Source organism: Mixophyes fleayi, chromosome 9 (genome assembly GCF_038048845.1).
Source record: "Mixophyes fleayi isolate aMixFle1 chromosome 9, aMixFle1.hap1, whole genome shotgun sequence".
Lineage (NCBI taxonomy): Eukaryota > Metazoa > Chordata > Amphibia > Anura > Limnodynastidae > Mixophyes > Mixophyes fleayi.
This window is the reverse complement of record NC_134410.1, coordinates 118489426-118506758: the sequence shown is the minus strand read 5'-3', so window position 1 is coordinate 118506758 and position 17333 is coordinate 118489426. Positions and strand designations below refer to the sequence as shown.

At 41.4% G+C, this 17333-nt stretch overlaps 1 protein-coding gene across 3 annotated transcripts; it reads left to right on the top strand.

The window, feature by feature from the left end:
* Nucleotides 1-739: 739 nt before the first annotated feature.
* FAM78A (family with sequence similarity 78 member A) lies at nucleotides 740-14378 on the top strand. 3 transcript variants are annotated; one of them, XM_075185246.1, is made up of 3 exons: nucleotides 740-1046; nucleotides 3772-4262; nucleotides 12274-14378. In XM_075185246.1, exons 2-3 carry the CDS (start codon nucleotides 3841-3843, stop codon nucleotides 12806-12808), a joined length of 957 nt encoding a protein of 318 aa, XP_075041347.1. In that variant the 5' UTR covers nucleotides 740-1046; nucleotides 3772-3840; the 3' UTR covers nucleotides 12809-14378. The 3 variants fall into 3 exon arrangements, with proteins under 3 accessions (XP_075041347.1, XP_075041346.1, XP_075041345.1); XM_075185245.1 differs by lacking the exon at nucleotides 740-1046 and adding an exon at nucleotides 1109-1570 and having other exon boundaries at nucleotides 3762-4262; XM_075185244.1 differs by lacking the exon at nucleotides 740-1046 and adding an exon at nucleotides 1110-1570.
* The last annotated feature ends 2955 nt before the right edge of the window (nucleotides 14379-17333 follow it).

Here is a 17333-nt window from a genome sequence, read left to right as displayed (position 1 = left end):
TGTGTCAGTGGGGATCTGTGTGTCAGTGTTAGTCTGTGTCAGTGGGGATCTGTGTGTCAGTGTTAGTCTGTGTCAGTGGGGATCTATGTGTCAGTGGGGATCTGTGTGTCAGTGTTAGTCTGTGTCAGTGGGGATCTGTGTGTCAGTGGGGATCTGTGTGTCAGTGGGGATCTGTGTGTTAGTGTTAGTCTGTGTCAGTGGGGATCTGTGTGTCAGTGTTAGTCTGTGTCAGTGGGGATCTATGTGTCAGTGGGGATCTATGTGTCAGTGTTAGTCTGTGTCAGTGGGGATCTGTGTGTCAGTCAATATTAGTCAGCGTCAGTGGGGATTTGTGTGTCAGTGGGGATCTGTGTGTCAGTCAATATTAGTCTGCGTCAGTGTGGATCTGTGTGTCAGTGTTAGATTGTATCAATGTGGATCTGGCAAATTTTACCCCGGAGGGCAAGACGCGGCTCAGCAGCCTATTAGGAACATTTTAAAGGAAGAAAAATGCAGATGGCCCAGTGACCATAGAAAGAGACCACAGGAGTTTACAATCTAGGTTCCCAGTAATACATGATTTGTAGAACTGCCTGCCCAGCAGTGTGAAATATTTGGCAGCTTTGTAGATAAACAACACAATCATAAAAAAAACAATTAAAACCTGTTGATGGGAGAAAGTTGGCACATGAACCAGCTACAAAAGAACAGACACATGTAAAACTACACTACCCAGTACGCCCCCAGCCCAGCAAAGGAAATGTCGTGTATCAGCCAGCTTAGCGTCCAAGACCTGCAGCTTTACAGACAATTAGCAAACCAGGAGAGGGGGCTGCAAATGGGTTGCAGCAGAGGCACAGGACTGAGGCAGAGTGGGGATCCCTGCAGGGAAAGGTCATGAGTGGGGCAGGGCAGGAGGACTGTCTGTCACCAAAGTTTAACCTGCTCCCCTGCCCATCAGACTGCAGCAGCAGCAGCGGGAAGACGCTGGAGAAGGGGCGACACTGGCTGCACCATCCTCTCCCACCACAGCACCCCAGGCTGTGCAGACGAGAGCTGGCTGATGGGTGAGTAATCTATACTGCAGAGAGTCCCTCCCTAGGGGGAGGCGGAGAGGAGAGTTACAGAAGATATAGCTGTCATCACAAGAGTCCTCCTTGCAAAAGTTTCCTTTGGTAGCAGCCTTTGAGGGTGGGGTGTCTTTTTTTTTTTTAAGGAGGGGGAAGACTAGTGACAATGTCACAATAAAATGCAGTGACAAGGACACTTGTGTGTGCACCACACATAATACTTGCAGGGGAGACCCTTGGCACTGTCATGACTGGGGGACCCTCACTCATCCCTTATTGGCAGACATGGGGACCCCTGATTATTATGCGCTGTTAATCCTCAGTGCTGTCACAGAGGCTGCAACGGACGTGGCTGCTGACTGCAACAGGGGAACCAGGGGCTGCAGAGAGAGTGCTAGCAGGAGGTAACCCCCTTCCAAAAAAAAAATTTGGAGCTCAGACAGAACCCCTGCTATCCAAAGAGACGCCAGGACCCAGAGGAATAGAGACTCTGCGCTTGCTGCATGCCAACATATACACAGGTACTTAATAATCTCTATTTTATTTATGGCTCTTGGGTCAATGGGAAACCCTCCCCGTTCAGTCTTTGCTTGCCCTCTATCTGCCTTTCATTGCTCATGAACGGTGGGAATTAATTACAAATCCCCTCTTTATGCAACGAAATCTGCAGCCAAGAGAGAGTAGTATTATCAGGGGTTTATAAAATCACAAACTTCCCTTGCTAGTAATTATAAGGTGTTCCATCCCCTGTAACTTTCAACCCCCCACCCCCCTCTCTCATCTGCTTGGCACACCATTGCAGATATATTCAATTTATTGGTTGGGAAAAAATATAACAGTGTCAGTATTCTCCATAGCTCTGAAAGCAGTTGCTGCATTATGCTACAGCAATTCCATCACAATGAAATGCTGATTCCAAGTGAACACTGTATTGTCAGCTAAACTGTTTAGATAGCCTAAGCTTAGTGTGTTTCACCCATGATAGAAGTGCCAAAAGGGATAAAAAAAATATATAGATGTCAATATTTAACTGTTTTGTTCGTCAGGGAGAACATTTAGGAGCTGTGAAAGGGTTTGTGGCTGAACCCCTGAAAGATATATCAGGCCTGTACCCAGAATTAGCAAGAAATTGCGGCTTCAGTACGGGAACGGAAGCATTGCAACCGTGAGGCTATATATTGCACCAGACACTTGGGTATCCCATATCTAAAATATAACTGGTGCTCGGACAAATAATTTATAGATTGATCTCAGTGCGTGTGGTCGGGGATTTGGGTAAAAGAAAAAACAAAGTATAATTTATGGGACAGGCAAGTAACAGTCAATAATTACAATTTTCAGAACTGATATGTAACGATTGCTGTCATATTATTAATTGGTATATTGCAATTGATTCCCGATGCTGCTTAAACTAAAAGATAAGGCAATGTTTTAATATCTACTTATTATCTATTGCATATGAAGAATCTGGGACACATTAGATTAAATTATTTATAGAAAGGATAGTTGTTGTTTTATTTAATTCTCACATTTAAAATTCCGTGTGATCCTGTGTTGTGTGTGAGATCTGATTCCTTCTGATCTGTCACTAATACTTTTTACATATTTTATAATGTACTTGTCACCACAAATTCCTAGGTACTTGGTTGCTGAAAACTATGTATCTATAGAAAGCTTGCTCTTTAATCTAGTTTTTCTTTATCTGTCTCACCGCATTCTCTCCCTTACTGGTTTCCTGTCAGTAATGATGTTTTATGCAAATCAGAATGAGAGGAGAGATTCAGCAGCCATTCTGGCAGTATAAAAAGAAACATGGCACTGTAGTTTTGGGAAGAGAAACAAAGTGATAGTTTTGTTGTTAACAATCAGCTATCATGGGTGCCACCCGTCAGCAATTTTAAGATTATGTTCAGCCTACAAAATGGCTATGTGTAAGTGATGGATCAGTTTAACAGTTTTAGTAGGGGTAAAAGCTGCTGACTGGCAGAGATTGCTAGGAGTTATAGTCCAAGCCAGGCCTGGCTAACCTGTGGCTCTCCAGGTGTTGTGGAACTACAAGCCCCAGCATGCTTTGCCAATAGATAGCCAGCCAATAGCTGACAAAGCATGCTGGGACTTGGAGTTTCTCAACAGCTGGGAGTATAATTACTAAACTGCGGGTTTGAAAAGGTGTAGAGGTTGCCTATAGCAACCAATCAGATTTTTGTTATCATTTATTTAGTACGTTCTACAAAATAATACCTAGAATCTGATTGGTTGCTATAGGCAACATCTCCACTTTTTAGTAAATATACCCCCTGGAGGCCTACAGGTTGGCTAGGCCTGGTTAAAGCCATACAGGACTGGCAGTAGCCTAGGGCGCTAAGGTGTAGGGGGAGGGGGGCTAAAACACTGAAAGAGTGAAGCTGCCGGCTGCTGCTCCTCCATGTTTGTAGTGGGCTGGGGGTGTGGCGCTTGCCAATGATGACATAGCCCAGCGCAACACTCCCACGCATAATAGATGCTGCCCTACCCTGTCCACACCTGGTAAGAACAGGGGTGGTGGGCGTCTGGCAGTGTCGAGGAGGTCTGATTGGGTCGGTCACACCAGCCGTGAAGCCACAGGCTGCATAAGTGTGAAACATATGTTTCTTAATATGAATGTTCCAAAGGGATAGGTGCTGTTTAATAGGCCATGGATAATGTCGCATAGTCTCATCTAATAAAATATAGTTCTTTCCAGGTACCCAGGAGGCGGAGCCTGGAACTGGCACGTAGTTTGCAGCTCTGAAATGCTCGTGATCCCATCTCTATGGATATAGCAAGAGAAATCTATCATATAAACTACAGCCATCGGGACGAGGTCTCACCCAGCTGTGACCTGGAGGGCAGGAATAACATCCAAGTCTCCATGCGTCGCCTTCACCAGGACTGTCTGAGCCTGCTTGAGATTGCTCTGGTGTTAAATACTATGGGGTGCATCCACAGCCTAAGCTGCAAACCCAAGGTCTTCAGAGAGTCCATTTCTGTCCTGGACATCAAAGCCTCCATTGACCCCACTCCCACCAGCATCGACGAGTCGTCCAGCGTAGTTCTCCGCTACAGGACACCCCATTTTCGAGCTACCGCCCAAGTGCTAGTGCCTCCAATCTCTGGGAAGGAGTCCTGGAGGGTGGGCTGGATCCAGGCCTGTAACCATATGGAGTTCTATAATTATTATGGAGACCTGGGCATGTAAGTGTCTGCTGCAACCAACGTGATGGTGGAGATCTATTGCCCATCGCTTCACATAATTACTTATATATTTACGTGGGAACTATCATAATTTATATGTGATTCCTTTTCCTAGATTATGGTGGTGGCAGCCCTGAAAACTGTCAGTTTTCCAGGTATTGCTGCCTGGAAATATAAAGTTTTATTCATTCATTTATTATTATTATTATTATTATTATTATTATTTTTAATAATATTTAGCAACAATGGCCAAATAATATCAAATGCAATGTCTGCTATTCTGCAAGATGAGAATCACATAAAAATGGTGATAGTTTGCCTTTAAGAAGTACAAGCTCTTGTACCAAAAATTACTAGCGTATACTAAATTAAATTGATGAAAATTAAGGGTAGAGTTACTAAAACGTCTAAAAATGAAAAGTGGAGGCGTTGCCCAAAGCAACCAAACAGATTCCAGCTATCCTTTTTATATTATATACTAGATAAATAATAGCTAAGACCTGAGCCGTTGCTATGGGCAAAACCCCCACTTAATATGCCCCCTCCCCGCCAGGAAGTGACTTGTGCTTCCTGTTTGTACCAGCCTATGTTCCACAGACAGGATGTAATGTGACAACTCAAAGAACGTTAATTCTTGACACAATAATGCACATGGTTTCAAATCTCTCTGCCAATCTGTCTGTGCCGTTTTGCCCACATGGCAAGCTGACAAATGAATAGAGACTTCTGAAAATAAAAGCATTGGGAATACTAGTTATATACTGAATTATAGGGTATAGGTCCCATCAGAGAAAAGTGACTCGGGGCTCTCCGGCTCTGGCTAGCAGGGCACGCTGAGGCTTGTAGTTCCCCCGCGGCTGAATAGTCACTAGTTGCATAAGCTTGGGTCACATTGAAGATTCCAACGCTCATATCATTTTCATAGCTCTAAACGGTACAGTTCCGGCTATGAAACACAATCAAATGATTATGAAAGATCGATATTTGAAATGGATCTTGAAACAGGCGACTTAGGAATACGCAGTGGAATTAAATCCTCAAGGCTCTTGCCATCACACTGATAGCTGCTTCAAGGATCTTGTTATCATTATCTCTTTCATTGACTTTAACCACACTTTTCTAGGAATTAGTTGCTTTATTTACCGTCTTAGACATTTTAAAACATTCAGCTTCTACCTTTGTGTAGTCATTATGATCCACAACTCCTTCATTTCTCCTTGTGTTACTGGATACTGGATAACGTGACCCTTTCTGTCCATTTCAATGGTGAGGATGTTAGATGTGTTCTGTCACCATATGAAGGAAGAAAGCGGCAAGATGATTATTTTTATACAGGTCATAGTTTTCCAAGGTGACTTATATCATTATAATGCACACTAGGCAGCAAGGACAAGACGCAGGGGCAAAATTATCAAGCTGCGGGTTTGAAAAAGTGGAGATGTTGCCTAAAGCAACCAATCAGATTCTAGTTATCATTTATTCAGTACATTCTACAAAGTGACAGCTAGAATCTGATTGGTTGCTATAGGCAACATCTCCACTTTTTCAAACCAGCAGATTGATAAATTTATCCCTCAGATTCTTATGTTAGTTTTTGAATAACAGCTTAATACCGGGCAATTACTAAGTTACTTTACTTTACTTTAAGTTAATACACATGGGGGTAGATTCATCAAACCTTCGAAAAGGAAAAGTAGAGGTGTTGCCCATAGCAACCAATCAGATTCCAGATATCATTTATCTTGTGCATTCTAGAACATGATAGCTAGAATCTGATTGGTTGCTATGCGCATCACCTCCACTTTTCCTGTTTGGATTTTTTTTTAAGCCAAGTGTTATTGCTAAATGTCTTGCAGTATTAATAACATACAGTAAAACTACCTAACAACTACATTACTAGAGTCAGTTCCACTCCACTTTCCCTTTCAGGCCCAATATGGCTCCCCCCCCCCCCCCTGCAATCCTGGAGCCAGTATTATTGCAGATCCCTTCCTGTTGTAGGTTCTGACAAACTCCTCAAATGTTCTCATATATATTTGTGAATGCTGCCTGTGTATTTGTACTTTGCCAGAGACTTAGTTCTCCCAGGCCAGTAGATAACGTTTACTGCTTCTCTTCACAGCATCTTATCTCTTTGTGCGCAGCTCTCAACATTACTCCTATACCCTGCTGCCCCCACCAATTCCACTATCTGCCCCTTATCACTCTTATTTCTGTTCTTCCGGATAAACTAGCTGGGTGGCTGATAGACACAGCAATGCTTGTCACTTGACAGTTCACCACAGTGTGCGTATGTGTGTGTGTGTCTCACTGTAGAAAACAAGCCGCTGCTTTTCAATTTTGTTCCATTAGATTGTAAGCTCTGGTGACCAGAGCCATCTGACCTTCTGTGTCCTGTACCATTTCCATAGAATGTTTAGTTTAGCTCCCTGATGGTACAAGAGAACACTGGTCTATAATAATAGAACAATTAAAATACGACCAATGTTGCTCCCGTGACTGGGAGTGTCACCGTTGTATGTAGACTTTCCCCGGTGTCCTCTTGTAATCTGCACTGACCGGAGCTGGTGACCTAATGAGTGATATTCTGGTGGTATCCGGTTATAATGTATGAAGCCTGGACGCCAGTTACCTGGATAAGTCATTTCCTGGTGGAAATTCCATCGGAAATAATTCCTTTCCTGCAGTTAAAATGTCAGATTTCAGTGCTCCCACATTCCCTGCCAGGACTTAAAGATAATGAGAATAATTGTTTATGTCTGCTGTTTTATTATTTTTTTAGCGCACAGACAAGATGACCTGTGTGAGTTGTGAGTTGTCTTTCTGGCAGCGCCTGTGTTTTGTCTGTGTCAGGGGTTATCTGGTTCAGTAACAGTGAAGAAACGTGATGGAATTTTTTTTTTTTTTGCTACCGATACTGAGCTAGACAAGGGGGTATATTTACTAAACTGCGGAGCTGTTTCTTATAGCAACCAATCAGATTCTAGTTATCATTTGTTTAGTACATTCTATAAAATGACAGCTAGAATCTGATTGGTTGCTATAGGTGACACCTCCACCCGCAGTTTAATAAATGTAGCCCAAGAGGTGATTAAGGACAGGTGTAACTTCGAAACTACTTACACATTTTTATGCGAGTATGGAAGTAAAGTATATCTTTAAGATCAAATTTCAATCTATGTATTGTAATCTCTGTGTAACAGCATTGTGAAGGCACATATAAATATTTAGTAAGTCCCAGTATGAATAGTCAACAGGGGCCTGGGGGTGGGCAGAGGGGGCATTTGCCCCTCAGATTGGTCCCATAGTGAGCTCCCTTGGGCTGGGTCACTGGGCCTACATTTTTTTTCCTTTAAAATGTTCCTAATAGGCTGTTGAGCCAAGTCCTGCCCCCCAGGATAAAATTTGCGAACCAGCCCCTACCTGGGACTTCATTCTGGGACGGGTTAGTGATGCAGGGCTGATAATTCCATACGTGCGTCTCTCATGGAGAAGATGTTTTGTTACAGCTACTGAGAGGTAGCTGTAACAAAACCACCTGAAGTGAATGGAAATGGATAATCCGGAAGTGAATGGATTTTGCTAGATAGCTTCACCTGCACCTATATTCCCTCAGGTGAATGACTGGTCTATTTATCAATAGGACAAAAGCAGGTAATACGAAAATAATTTTAGCTTGAAAATACCTTTGATTGACGGTAGTTATGTCCATTATCCTTTTGGGCAACAACACCACGTGTTATCTCACCTGGGGGCCTATTTATCAAGCCTTAAACCATGCGGAAACGGCTGTAGCCAGACTGTGGGCTGGTTAAATTTATCAAGCCCTGAAAAGCTTAGCTCTTCAGAGGGCGTTAGTCGTTCAATCCTATGGGGAGAGGGATTTTCGGATCCCTCTCCGGCAACCCTCCTGCTCTCCCTTGCGTTAATTAACGGAATTGTCCCTTGCGCACGTGCGACCCTGTGTCGCGCCTGCGCAGTAGAGGCTCCGGGTCAGAAGCCATTAGAACAGAGTCATCACCGGGACAGCCCCCTATCGAATGCGCTGTCCCGACATGACTTTAATGGTAAATTGCCCCGTTAAGTCACCCATGCGGTAACAGATGTTACTTAAAGGAGCAAAAATGCGAATTGTGATAAATAGGCCCCCTGCTCTGATCTGTAGTCGTGTCCGAGAACCACTGCTCTATACATCGGTGGGTTCGTTCATCTTTATCCGTCTTTTGGTACCTGTTAGCCTGTAGGCTACAGAAAGATAAACTGGGATGACACAGTATGTCCTTGTTATTATCCTGCTACCGGGTTGCGTAATCACTGCTCATATTGATTCCATTCATGCAATACATTGATGAGCGCCTCTGTATATTGCAGCTGTTAAAACCCCCACTCAATGCTCCTGTTGTAATGCTCCTCGGTTCCTTCTTCCTACAAGAGGAAATAGCAGAGCACAGGAAGATCGCTGCTAGCAAGAAAAACAAGAGACAATAAATAGGATTCCCCTTCTCTGCATAAACTCTCTCTTTGATACAGCAGGATGTTCTCAGTGAGGAAAAGCACAATTGTGATAATGCTCTTATGAAGCCGATGCATCTGCCAGGAAGGGAGGGTAGGTCACGCTACATGAAACATGAGAGTGTGCACGCTTAACACGGCTACTGTGTCCTCTGTGCTAGCATTCCAGGAAAAAGTATGATCAGTGGCGCAGAGACTGAGGACGCTCACTTTGATTGAAGAACCACATAACATAAAATTCATGTTACCTTACACAAAAGAGCTAGAAATAACATTGAAAAATATATAGGTAAAAGCTTCCATACCTTGAGAGAACTTGAGATGATTGCTCTTATATTTATGTTTGCTTTCCTGTAAGAATCAGAAAAAAATTATTACATGTGTTCTTGTTAAGAGACATATGTGCATATTAATATAATGGGAGAGGGTTCTCATTAGTAAGTGCATATTAATGTAATGGAAGAGGGTTCTCATTAGTAAGTGCATATTAATATAATGGGAGAGGGTTCTCAGTAGTAAGTGCAAATTAATGTAGTGGGAGAGGGTTCTCTTTAGTAAGTGTATATTAATATAATGGGAGAGGGTTCTCAGTAGTAAGTGCATATTAATGTAATGGGAGAGGGTCCTCAGTAGTAAGTGCATATTAATCTAATGGGAGAGGGTTCTCGGTAGTAAGTGCATATTAATGTAATGGGAGAGAGTTCTCAGTAGTAAGTGCATATTAATGTAATGGGAGAGAGTTCTCAGTAGTAAGTGTATATTAATGTAATTGGAGAGAGTTCTCAGTAGTAAGTGCATATTAATGTAATGGGAGAGGGTTCTCAGTAGTAAGTGCATATTAATGTAATGGGAGAGGGTTCTCAGTAGTAAGTGCATATTAATGTAATGGGAGAAGATTTCAGTAGTAAGTGCATATTAATGTAATGGGAGAGGGTTCTCATTAGTAAGTGCATATTAATGTAATGGGAGAGGGTTCCCATTAGTAAGTGCATATTAATATAATGGAAGAGGGTTCTCAGTAGTAAGTGCATATTAATGTAATGGGAGAGGGTTCTCAGTAGTAAGTGCATATTAATGTAATGGGAGAGGGTTCTCAGTAGTAAGTGCATATTAATGTAATGGGAGAGGGTTCTCATTAGTAAGTGCATATTAATGTAATGGGAGAGGGTTCTCAGTAGTAAGTGCATATTAATATAATGGGAGAGGGTTCTCAGTAGTAAGTGCATATTAATGTAATGGGAGAGGGTTCTCAGTAGTAAGTGAATATTAATCTAATGGGAGAGGGTTCTCGGTAGTAAGTGCATATTAATGTAATGGGAGAGAGTTCTCAGTAGTAAGTGCATATTAATGTAATGGGAGAGAGTTCTCGGTAGTAAGTGCATATTAATGTAATGGGAGAGGGTTCTCAGTAGTAAGTGCATATTAATGTAATGGGAGAGAGTTCTCAGTAGTAAGTGCATATTAATGTAATGGGAGAGGGTTCTCAGTAGTAAGTGCATATTAATGTAATGGGAGAGGGTTCTCAGTAGTAAGTGCATATTAATGTAATGGGAGAAGATTTCAGTAGTAAGTGCATATTAATGTAATGGGAGAGGGTTCTCATTAGTAAGTGTATATTAATGTAATGGGAGAGGGTTCTCAGTAGTAAGTTCATATTAATGTAATGGGAGAGGGTTCTCAGTAGTAAGTGCATATTAATGTAATGGGAGAGGGTTCTCAGTAGTAAGTGCATATTAATGTAATGGGAGAAGGTTTCAGTAGTAAGTGCATATTAATGTAATGGGGGAGGGTTCTCAGTAGTAAGTGCATATTAATGTAATGGGAGAGGGTTCTCATTAGTAGGTGCATATTAATGTAATGGGAGAGGGTTCTCAGTAGTCAGTGCATATTAATATAATGGGAGAGTGTTCTCAGTAGTAAGTGCATATTAATATAATGGGAGAGGGTTCTCAGTAGTAAGTGCATATTAATGTACTGGGAGAGGGTTCTCTTTAGTAAGTGTATATTAATGTAATGGGAGAGGGTTCTCATTAGTAAGTGTATATTAATGTAATGGGAAAGGGTTCCCATTAGTAAGTGCATATTAATGTAATGGGAGAAGATTTCAGTAGTAAGTGCATATTAATGTAATGGGAGAGGGTTCTCATTAGTAAGTGTATATTAATGTAATGGGAGAGGGTTCTCATTAGTAAGTGTATATAATGGGAGAAGGTTCTCGAGGTTTATCTAATAACACGGCTTGTAAATTGCACTAGAATATTTGAATTGTGTGTTTTGCTGTGAGCGATAACACATCCGTGCTTATTGCAGTATTTTATTTATGGTTATTTAAATGAGGTAGGGTTCTGTTAAATAGAGTGAGTTGGTCAGATGGACAATGGTGATCCTGGTAAAGGACCTTCTGGTTTCAGAGTAAAAACTAAATTTGGTCCATTCTCTATCCAAAATCCTGTACCACGCCATTTATAATACTTACATTTCAAACCCAGCTACCAACACTGTAACCTTTAGGATCATAATTAGTCTGCAATTCGGATTTATGGATCTGTTCCTTGGAATGTATCCATGCTATTAAGCCAGTTGAACTATATGTATTGTTGGCTAACAGGGGCAAGTAAGGAGAGATTTACAAATCCACAGTTCCTGGCTTGACATTTAATACTTCATTCTCTGGTGCTGTTCCATAATTAAACTAGTTGTGAGCATGTTACTGCACCCCTATCCGCGAGATAAATTATGTCTTCTCTTCCCTTCCCATAAAATGTTTCCACTTCCAGCAATTGATGAGTTCTGTTTCCTAGATTTAGAAGCCTTGGAGTTGTCTTTTGCAGCTTGTTTTAAGTCCCCATACATAGGCGGATCTTTGGCATACAATTGACCAAATCATCTAGATCTGTCTGTTCAGCACAAATGCCTGATCCTGTGCGGCACAATTGGTGCAGTCGGGTAGTGACCTCACACATGGTGAGAAGTGGTCTTCATCCATCCAGATCTTGTGGCTGATCGACGACTGAAAGATATCAGTCACAATTTGGTCCTGTTTATTCTACCTTTCTGGGCCCATAGACACGATCGGTTAAAGCCAACTAAGTATAAAACTACCTGATTGCCAACATGACGGCATGTATAAGCACATAGACCGTAGTGGACCTGGACATTGCCTGCTAACTCTCTCACCAAATGCTCCCTTATTAATCCATCCCTGGCGGGCTGGGCAGTCAAGGGACAAATAACGCAAACTACTTTCATGTCCGTGTAATGAATTTTGACTATTTGTTTTTTATATCGGGAAAGGAAACTTAACTTGAATGAGAGAACACAAGAACAAATAGAAAACTTGTTTAGAATGTTGAGTTTGATTCTGGAATCCTAAACCTGTCTTTGAACCAACTGCCTTCTCCTGTTTTATTAGTATAGATACATTAAAACAACAACAACAACATTTACAACAATGTAACCCATGTCTTATCACATGTAGTTAATTTGTTCTCATTTTCAGGTCCAGTTGGGAGCTGCCAGATCTTGACAATGGTACAATCCCAGCTATTAGTGACTCGGATGGCGTAAACTACCCCTGGTATGGCAATACTACTGAGACCTGCACTGTTACCGGCCCCACCAAGCGGGACACCAAGTTTACCGTCAGCATGAATGACAATTTCTACCCAAGTGTGACATGGGCAGTGCCTGTTAGTGATTCCAATGTGCCTATGTTGACGGGCATCTGGAGGGACCAAAGTTTCACCACTTGGCTGGTGGCTATCAACTTGGCTTGCGGTGACCTCATTATTCTGCACACCATCAAATGGAGGATGAAACTGGAGATCGAGGTCAAGCCGACCTTGCCGTTGGGGCAACGGGCCAAACTAAAAGAACCTTTCGGCCAGGAGCAGCCGCAAGTGCTCATCAAAAACGAACCCATACCTCCAAGCGCTCTTGTAAAACCCAACGCCAACGACGCACAGGTGCTTATGTGGAGGCCAAAGAACAAACCGCCAGTAGTAGTGATACCCCCGAAACGTCGGTTAGCCTGACAAAGTACACAGGCCAATAGCTGCTAATAAAGACATAATAATAATAATAATAGAATACCAAAAAAAAATCAACCAAGGGTCTGCTCTTGCTTTCTTCAAATCTTGGGTATCACTGTGTTATTTTATAGATAAGGACTATGATATGTGACTGAGTAATGATGAGATCTCTTAGGACTACAAAACTGATGGGAAACATACAAATGTTTAATTTGAGCTTCTCCAGATACTCTACTAGCTTTTATTGAGCACCTTCATCCAACCATGATGGTCTACCCTTGGCACTGCAACCATTTCATTTCAGGTTTGGACTTGGTCCTACGTTTCCAAGCCTACTTTTGAGGAACCTCTTGAGGCATGACGTTAAAGCTTCTGATGTTGTTGTTGAGAGATTTTCCTTATTGTGTGTAATTTATGAAGTTTCTATACTATATGCACTTCCACATATTTTCTTCTCATGGTTTGAACGTTGCCAAAACATCCTCTTAACCCTCTTGCCCTTAGACAAGGCAATATTTTGTGTGTTGCCTTCAATGCAGATAGTAAACTTTGGAATAGACTATATAGAACAAGCTGACAAACGGTAAAGCGTTTTATATTTCACATGGCAATACACCACTGGTATACAGTGGAACGTGGACAGTGGAATGCTGTTGATAGATATAAAAGATAGATGTTGCTAAAACTCAGGGGTAGTGTAGCTATCAGATTAGCTACTGAAGGGACAACGAAGCATTGCTGTGCAGTGCACCTGAATCCCTCAATCAGTATAGCTGCTTTTTCTTAAAAGAGGGCAACTATGGTACAAATGAAAGCCTTCTTAAGAAAATATGATATGTTAACACAGAAAAGGTGTCAAGTCACTTTTCATACTTTCAAGTAGTTTACAGTGGGCTGCTGGCCTGTTGTGGATCCACAGAATGGGAAACAAACAATGCACACCGGCATTACAAAATAATTCACAATTTTGGTTACTGAAACACAGTGACATTACCCAGGAGTCTATTCTCCTGAAGAGGAGAGGCTTATTTGCATTTGTTCCACTATGAGATCAGTCCGGACAATGTGACAATAGAGTTGTAGAAATAATTTGACTTCCACAGATAAGAGCGAAGGCTTACACCTCCTGTCAAAGTACAAATGGTATATTGTGGATTTTATTTCCCAATCTCGGGCCGTACACGGACCGTTTCTCTACCTGATACAGTGGTGTACATAGCTCAGAATTTTTATTTTTTATTATAAGAAACCCATTCTGTGTCTCTCTTATAGCTGGATTGTGTAATGCTCTTGAAACTAATCTTGTGTTTCAGAGTAAAAAAAAAAAAACAGAACTATGATGTGGTAACTTTTAAAAACAAACTTCTGTTAAAAAGTATTTTAGACTTGAAATTTACATCTGAAACCAAACTTCTGTTAAGAAAAAATTAAAATGAAATCATAGATTGAAACTGGTCTGTTAAAAAGTGAAACCCGAAAGTCGTAGTGCAGAGGCCAGTATGGACGGAAAGCTGACATTAAAATGTAATGTTCATATGCTCTGTAAAATTAAATAATTGGACATTCTAATTTATTTAAGAAAGTGCTGCGTTTTTATTATGTGATGGGGGAAGATTTAGGGCTCGTTTGCACATTGGTACTGGGAAAGAGGTTAAAAACACTTGTGATTTAGTCGTGCATTTTAGTGCATTTTCCGTGTGTTGCACTATTGTACTGTACCGGTAGTGCGCTTTAATGCATGAGAAATAGGTCAGTACGTTAAAACTTTAACATGCAATATGGTGGAAATGGCACAAGTTGTTTTTTTTTTAAATAGATAAAAAGCGCAAAACGGAAGTCGGTTTTAGTGAGCTCATATGAAACCTTGTTCACTGAGAGAAGATGCTGTAATCCACAGTACAGCTTATATAATAGAAACAAACAACTAGTAGCTATGGCAGTGCTGCCCAAACCCATCATCACCATTTATTTATATAGCGCCACTGATTCCGCAGCGCTGTACAGAGAACTCGCTCACATCAGTCCCTGCCCCATTGGGGCTTACAGTCTAAATTTCCCAACACACACACAGAGAAAGAGACTAGGGTCAATTTAATAGCAGCCAATTAACCTACTAGTATGTTTTTGGAGTGTGGGAGGAAACCGGAGCACCCGGAGGAAACCCACGCAAACATGGGGAGAACATACAAACTCCACACAGATAAGGCCATGGTCAGGAATTGAACTCATGACCCCAGTGCTGTAAGGCAGAAGTGCTAACCACTAAGCCACCGTGCTGCCCATATGAAACCTTGTTCACTGAGAGAAGATGCTGTAATCCACAATACAGCTTATATAATGTAAAACAAACAACTAATAGCTAAGTGTTTTCCAAACCCCGTCCTCAAGTACCCCTAACAGTGCAGGTTTTCCATATCTCCTTACTGGAGCACAGGTGTATTCATTACTGAGTGATACAATGTAACAGATCCACAGGTGGTGTAATTATCTCACTTGTCACCAGGAAGACCTGCACTATTTGGGGGCCCTGAGGACTGGGTTTGGGAAACAATGAGCTATGGGATACAGTAACCAGTTTTCATAAAAGTCTACAAATTGTGTGTTGCTGTGATGCCCGACTTTGTGGAGAGCTGTTAGTTACTGATTTAACCTACACAGTAAGAACAGTGAAAATATAGATATATTCATAATGCTAAGTTTGTTTCATATAGAGGTAAGTTTGACATCACAATCTGTGAATGGATCCTCACATCGCAATTCTGTGCTCTTTTTTATTAGAGCAGATGTACGCAGCCTGCTAGGCTGGGTACACACTACAGAAAATTTATCCCAATGCCATATTGTTAATGATTTTACGAACGTCTGAAAGTTCCGATCAGCAGCCGAATCATATGTACACATACAAGTCTTACACGATTTACCGTCAGACCTGTGCCCTTCATCTGTCGTAACCATTGGCTGAAAAGATTGTGACTCTGTAAACTCTATGTAGATCTGCCTACACGGCTGGTCATGAGGGCGTACACACTGCAGGATTGGCCCGACATCGTTCCTTCAGTCAAAGTGATTTTAAGTCCATTTATAAAACCAGACGATACGATGTGCTTTGGAACAATAAAACATGATCGTTGGAGCGTACACACTAATGCGCTATTGGGTGAAAAACCTGTAGTGTGTACCCAGCCTTAGTCTAGATCCCAAATGGACTTCTAGAATATAGTATTTGGGATCCACTAATTAGTAGATATTTAATGCAAATCTATTAGGAACCTCTCTCTTTGGGGCACCCAGAATAATGACATACTAATATATGTGGGTCTCAGATCATCTTTATGACTCTATGTTGGCACAGACCCACTTTAAATTTGTCTGCACAGACACGCAGGAGTTGTCTGAGCTGAAATTTTTTGTGCTGTTAACATTCTAACGCTCTGTCAGCGATATTTCTTGAGTGGTCATTGATCAGATAAGGTGTATCAATACGGCCAGCCGGAGAGTTAGCGAAACACACGGGTCTATTGTTTGCAAGAACTCTGATTTTACTAAAACCAAGACATCACTTTTTGCAGTTCAGATTACGTAGACAGATCACAATTGCGCAAGCCTATGATATATGGCATTATGCCAATAATAATAAAGTACATATCTCAAGGCTAAGCAGACTAGAGCAAAACATACATTACATGTGGGTATAATGATATTTCAACGTATTTCTAGAAGTATCGCTAATGAGCAGGTGCATTATCTATCTATGCACCTCACATACTTTTGAACAAAAGCAATCTAACGGTTAACTCTTTCATGCTCTGATTGGACACAGGTCGCTTTAGCTCCGCCCATTTCAATATTGGTTACACATGGATTTACACAAGAGCCAAACTGAATACAATATAGTTGCAATATACATTAAAAACAGTTTTGAACACAAATGCAAACTAAGAGGTTTGTCCACCTACCGTGTTATTTAGACTATAGGTTTATATATACTTTCCTGCAAATTTTACTAAATTAATGTATCATTCTAGCTGATGTAGTGTTGCCTGTCATGTATTTTATACCGTCAGACAGAGCTGTTTTATTTTTGTGTTCCTGGGAGACCTCTCCACATTGGCTACAGTGGTATCAGGACAGCTATTGTCGTATCCCAGCACAGCTCATGTAAACATCTCTTGTTGTTCATATAAATGCATGGCTGAAAATGACAGCTAGAATCTGATTGGTCGCTATAGGCAACATCTCCACTTTTTCAAACCCGCAGCGTGATAAATTTACCCCCTGGACTTGTTTTTTATAATCTCACAATAAAATAAAACCTACCCTTGTTGCTACTTCCCTCTTTCCTAAGAGTTATCCATTATAAATTGGAAAATAACAGGACGCTGTGATAATCTATACTGGAAAGGATGTCCTTAGTTAATGTTTGAGTGGGCACAGGAAACGAACTGAGGAAAACTTATAAGATACGGTGCAAGACTTCACAGAAAAGACTTACTGCATATAAATGGGACATGGAAAACAGTGGCAGGGC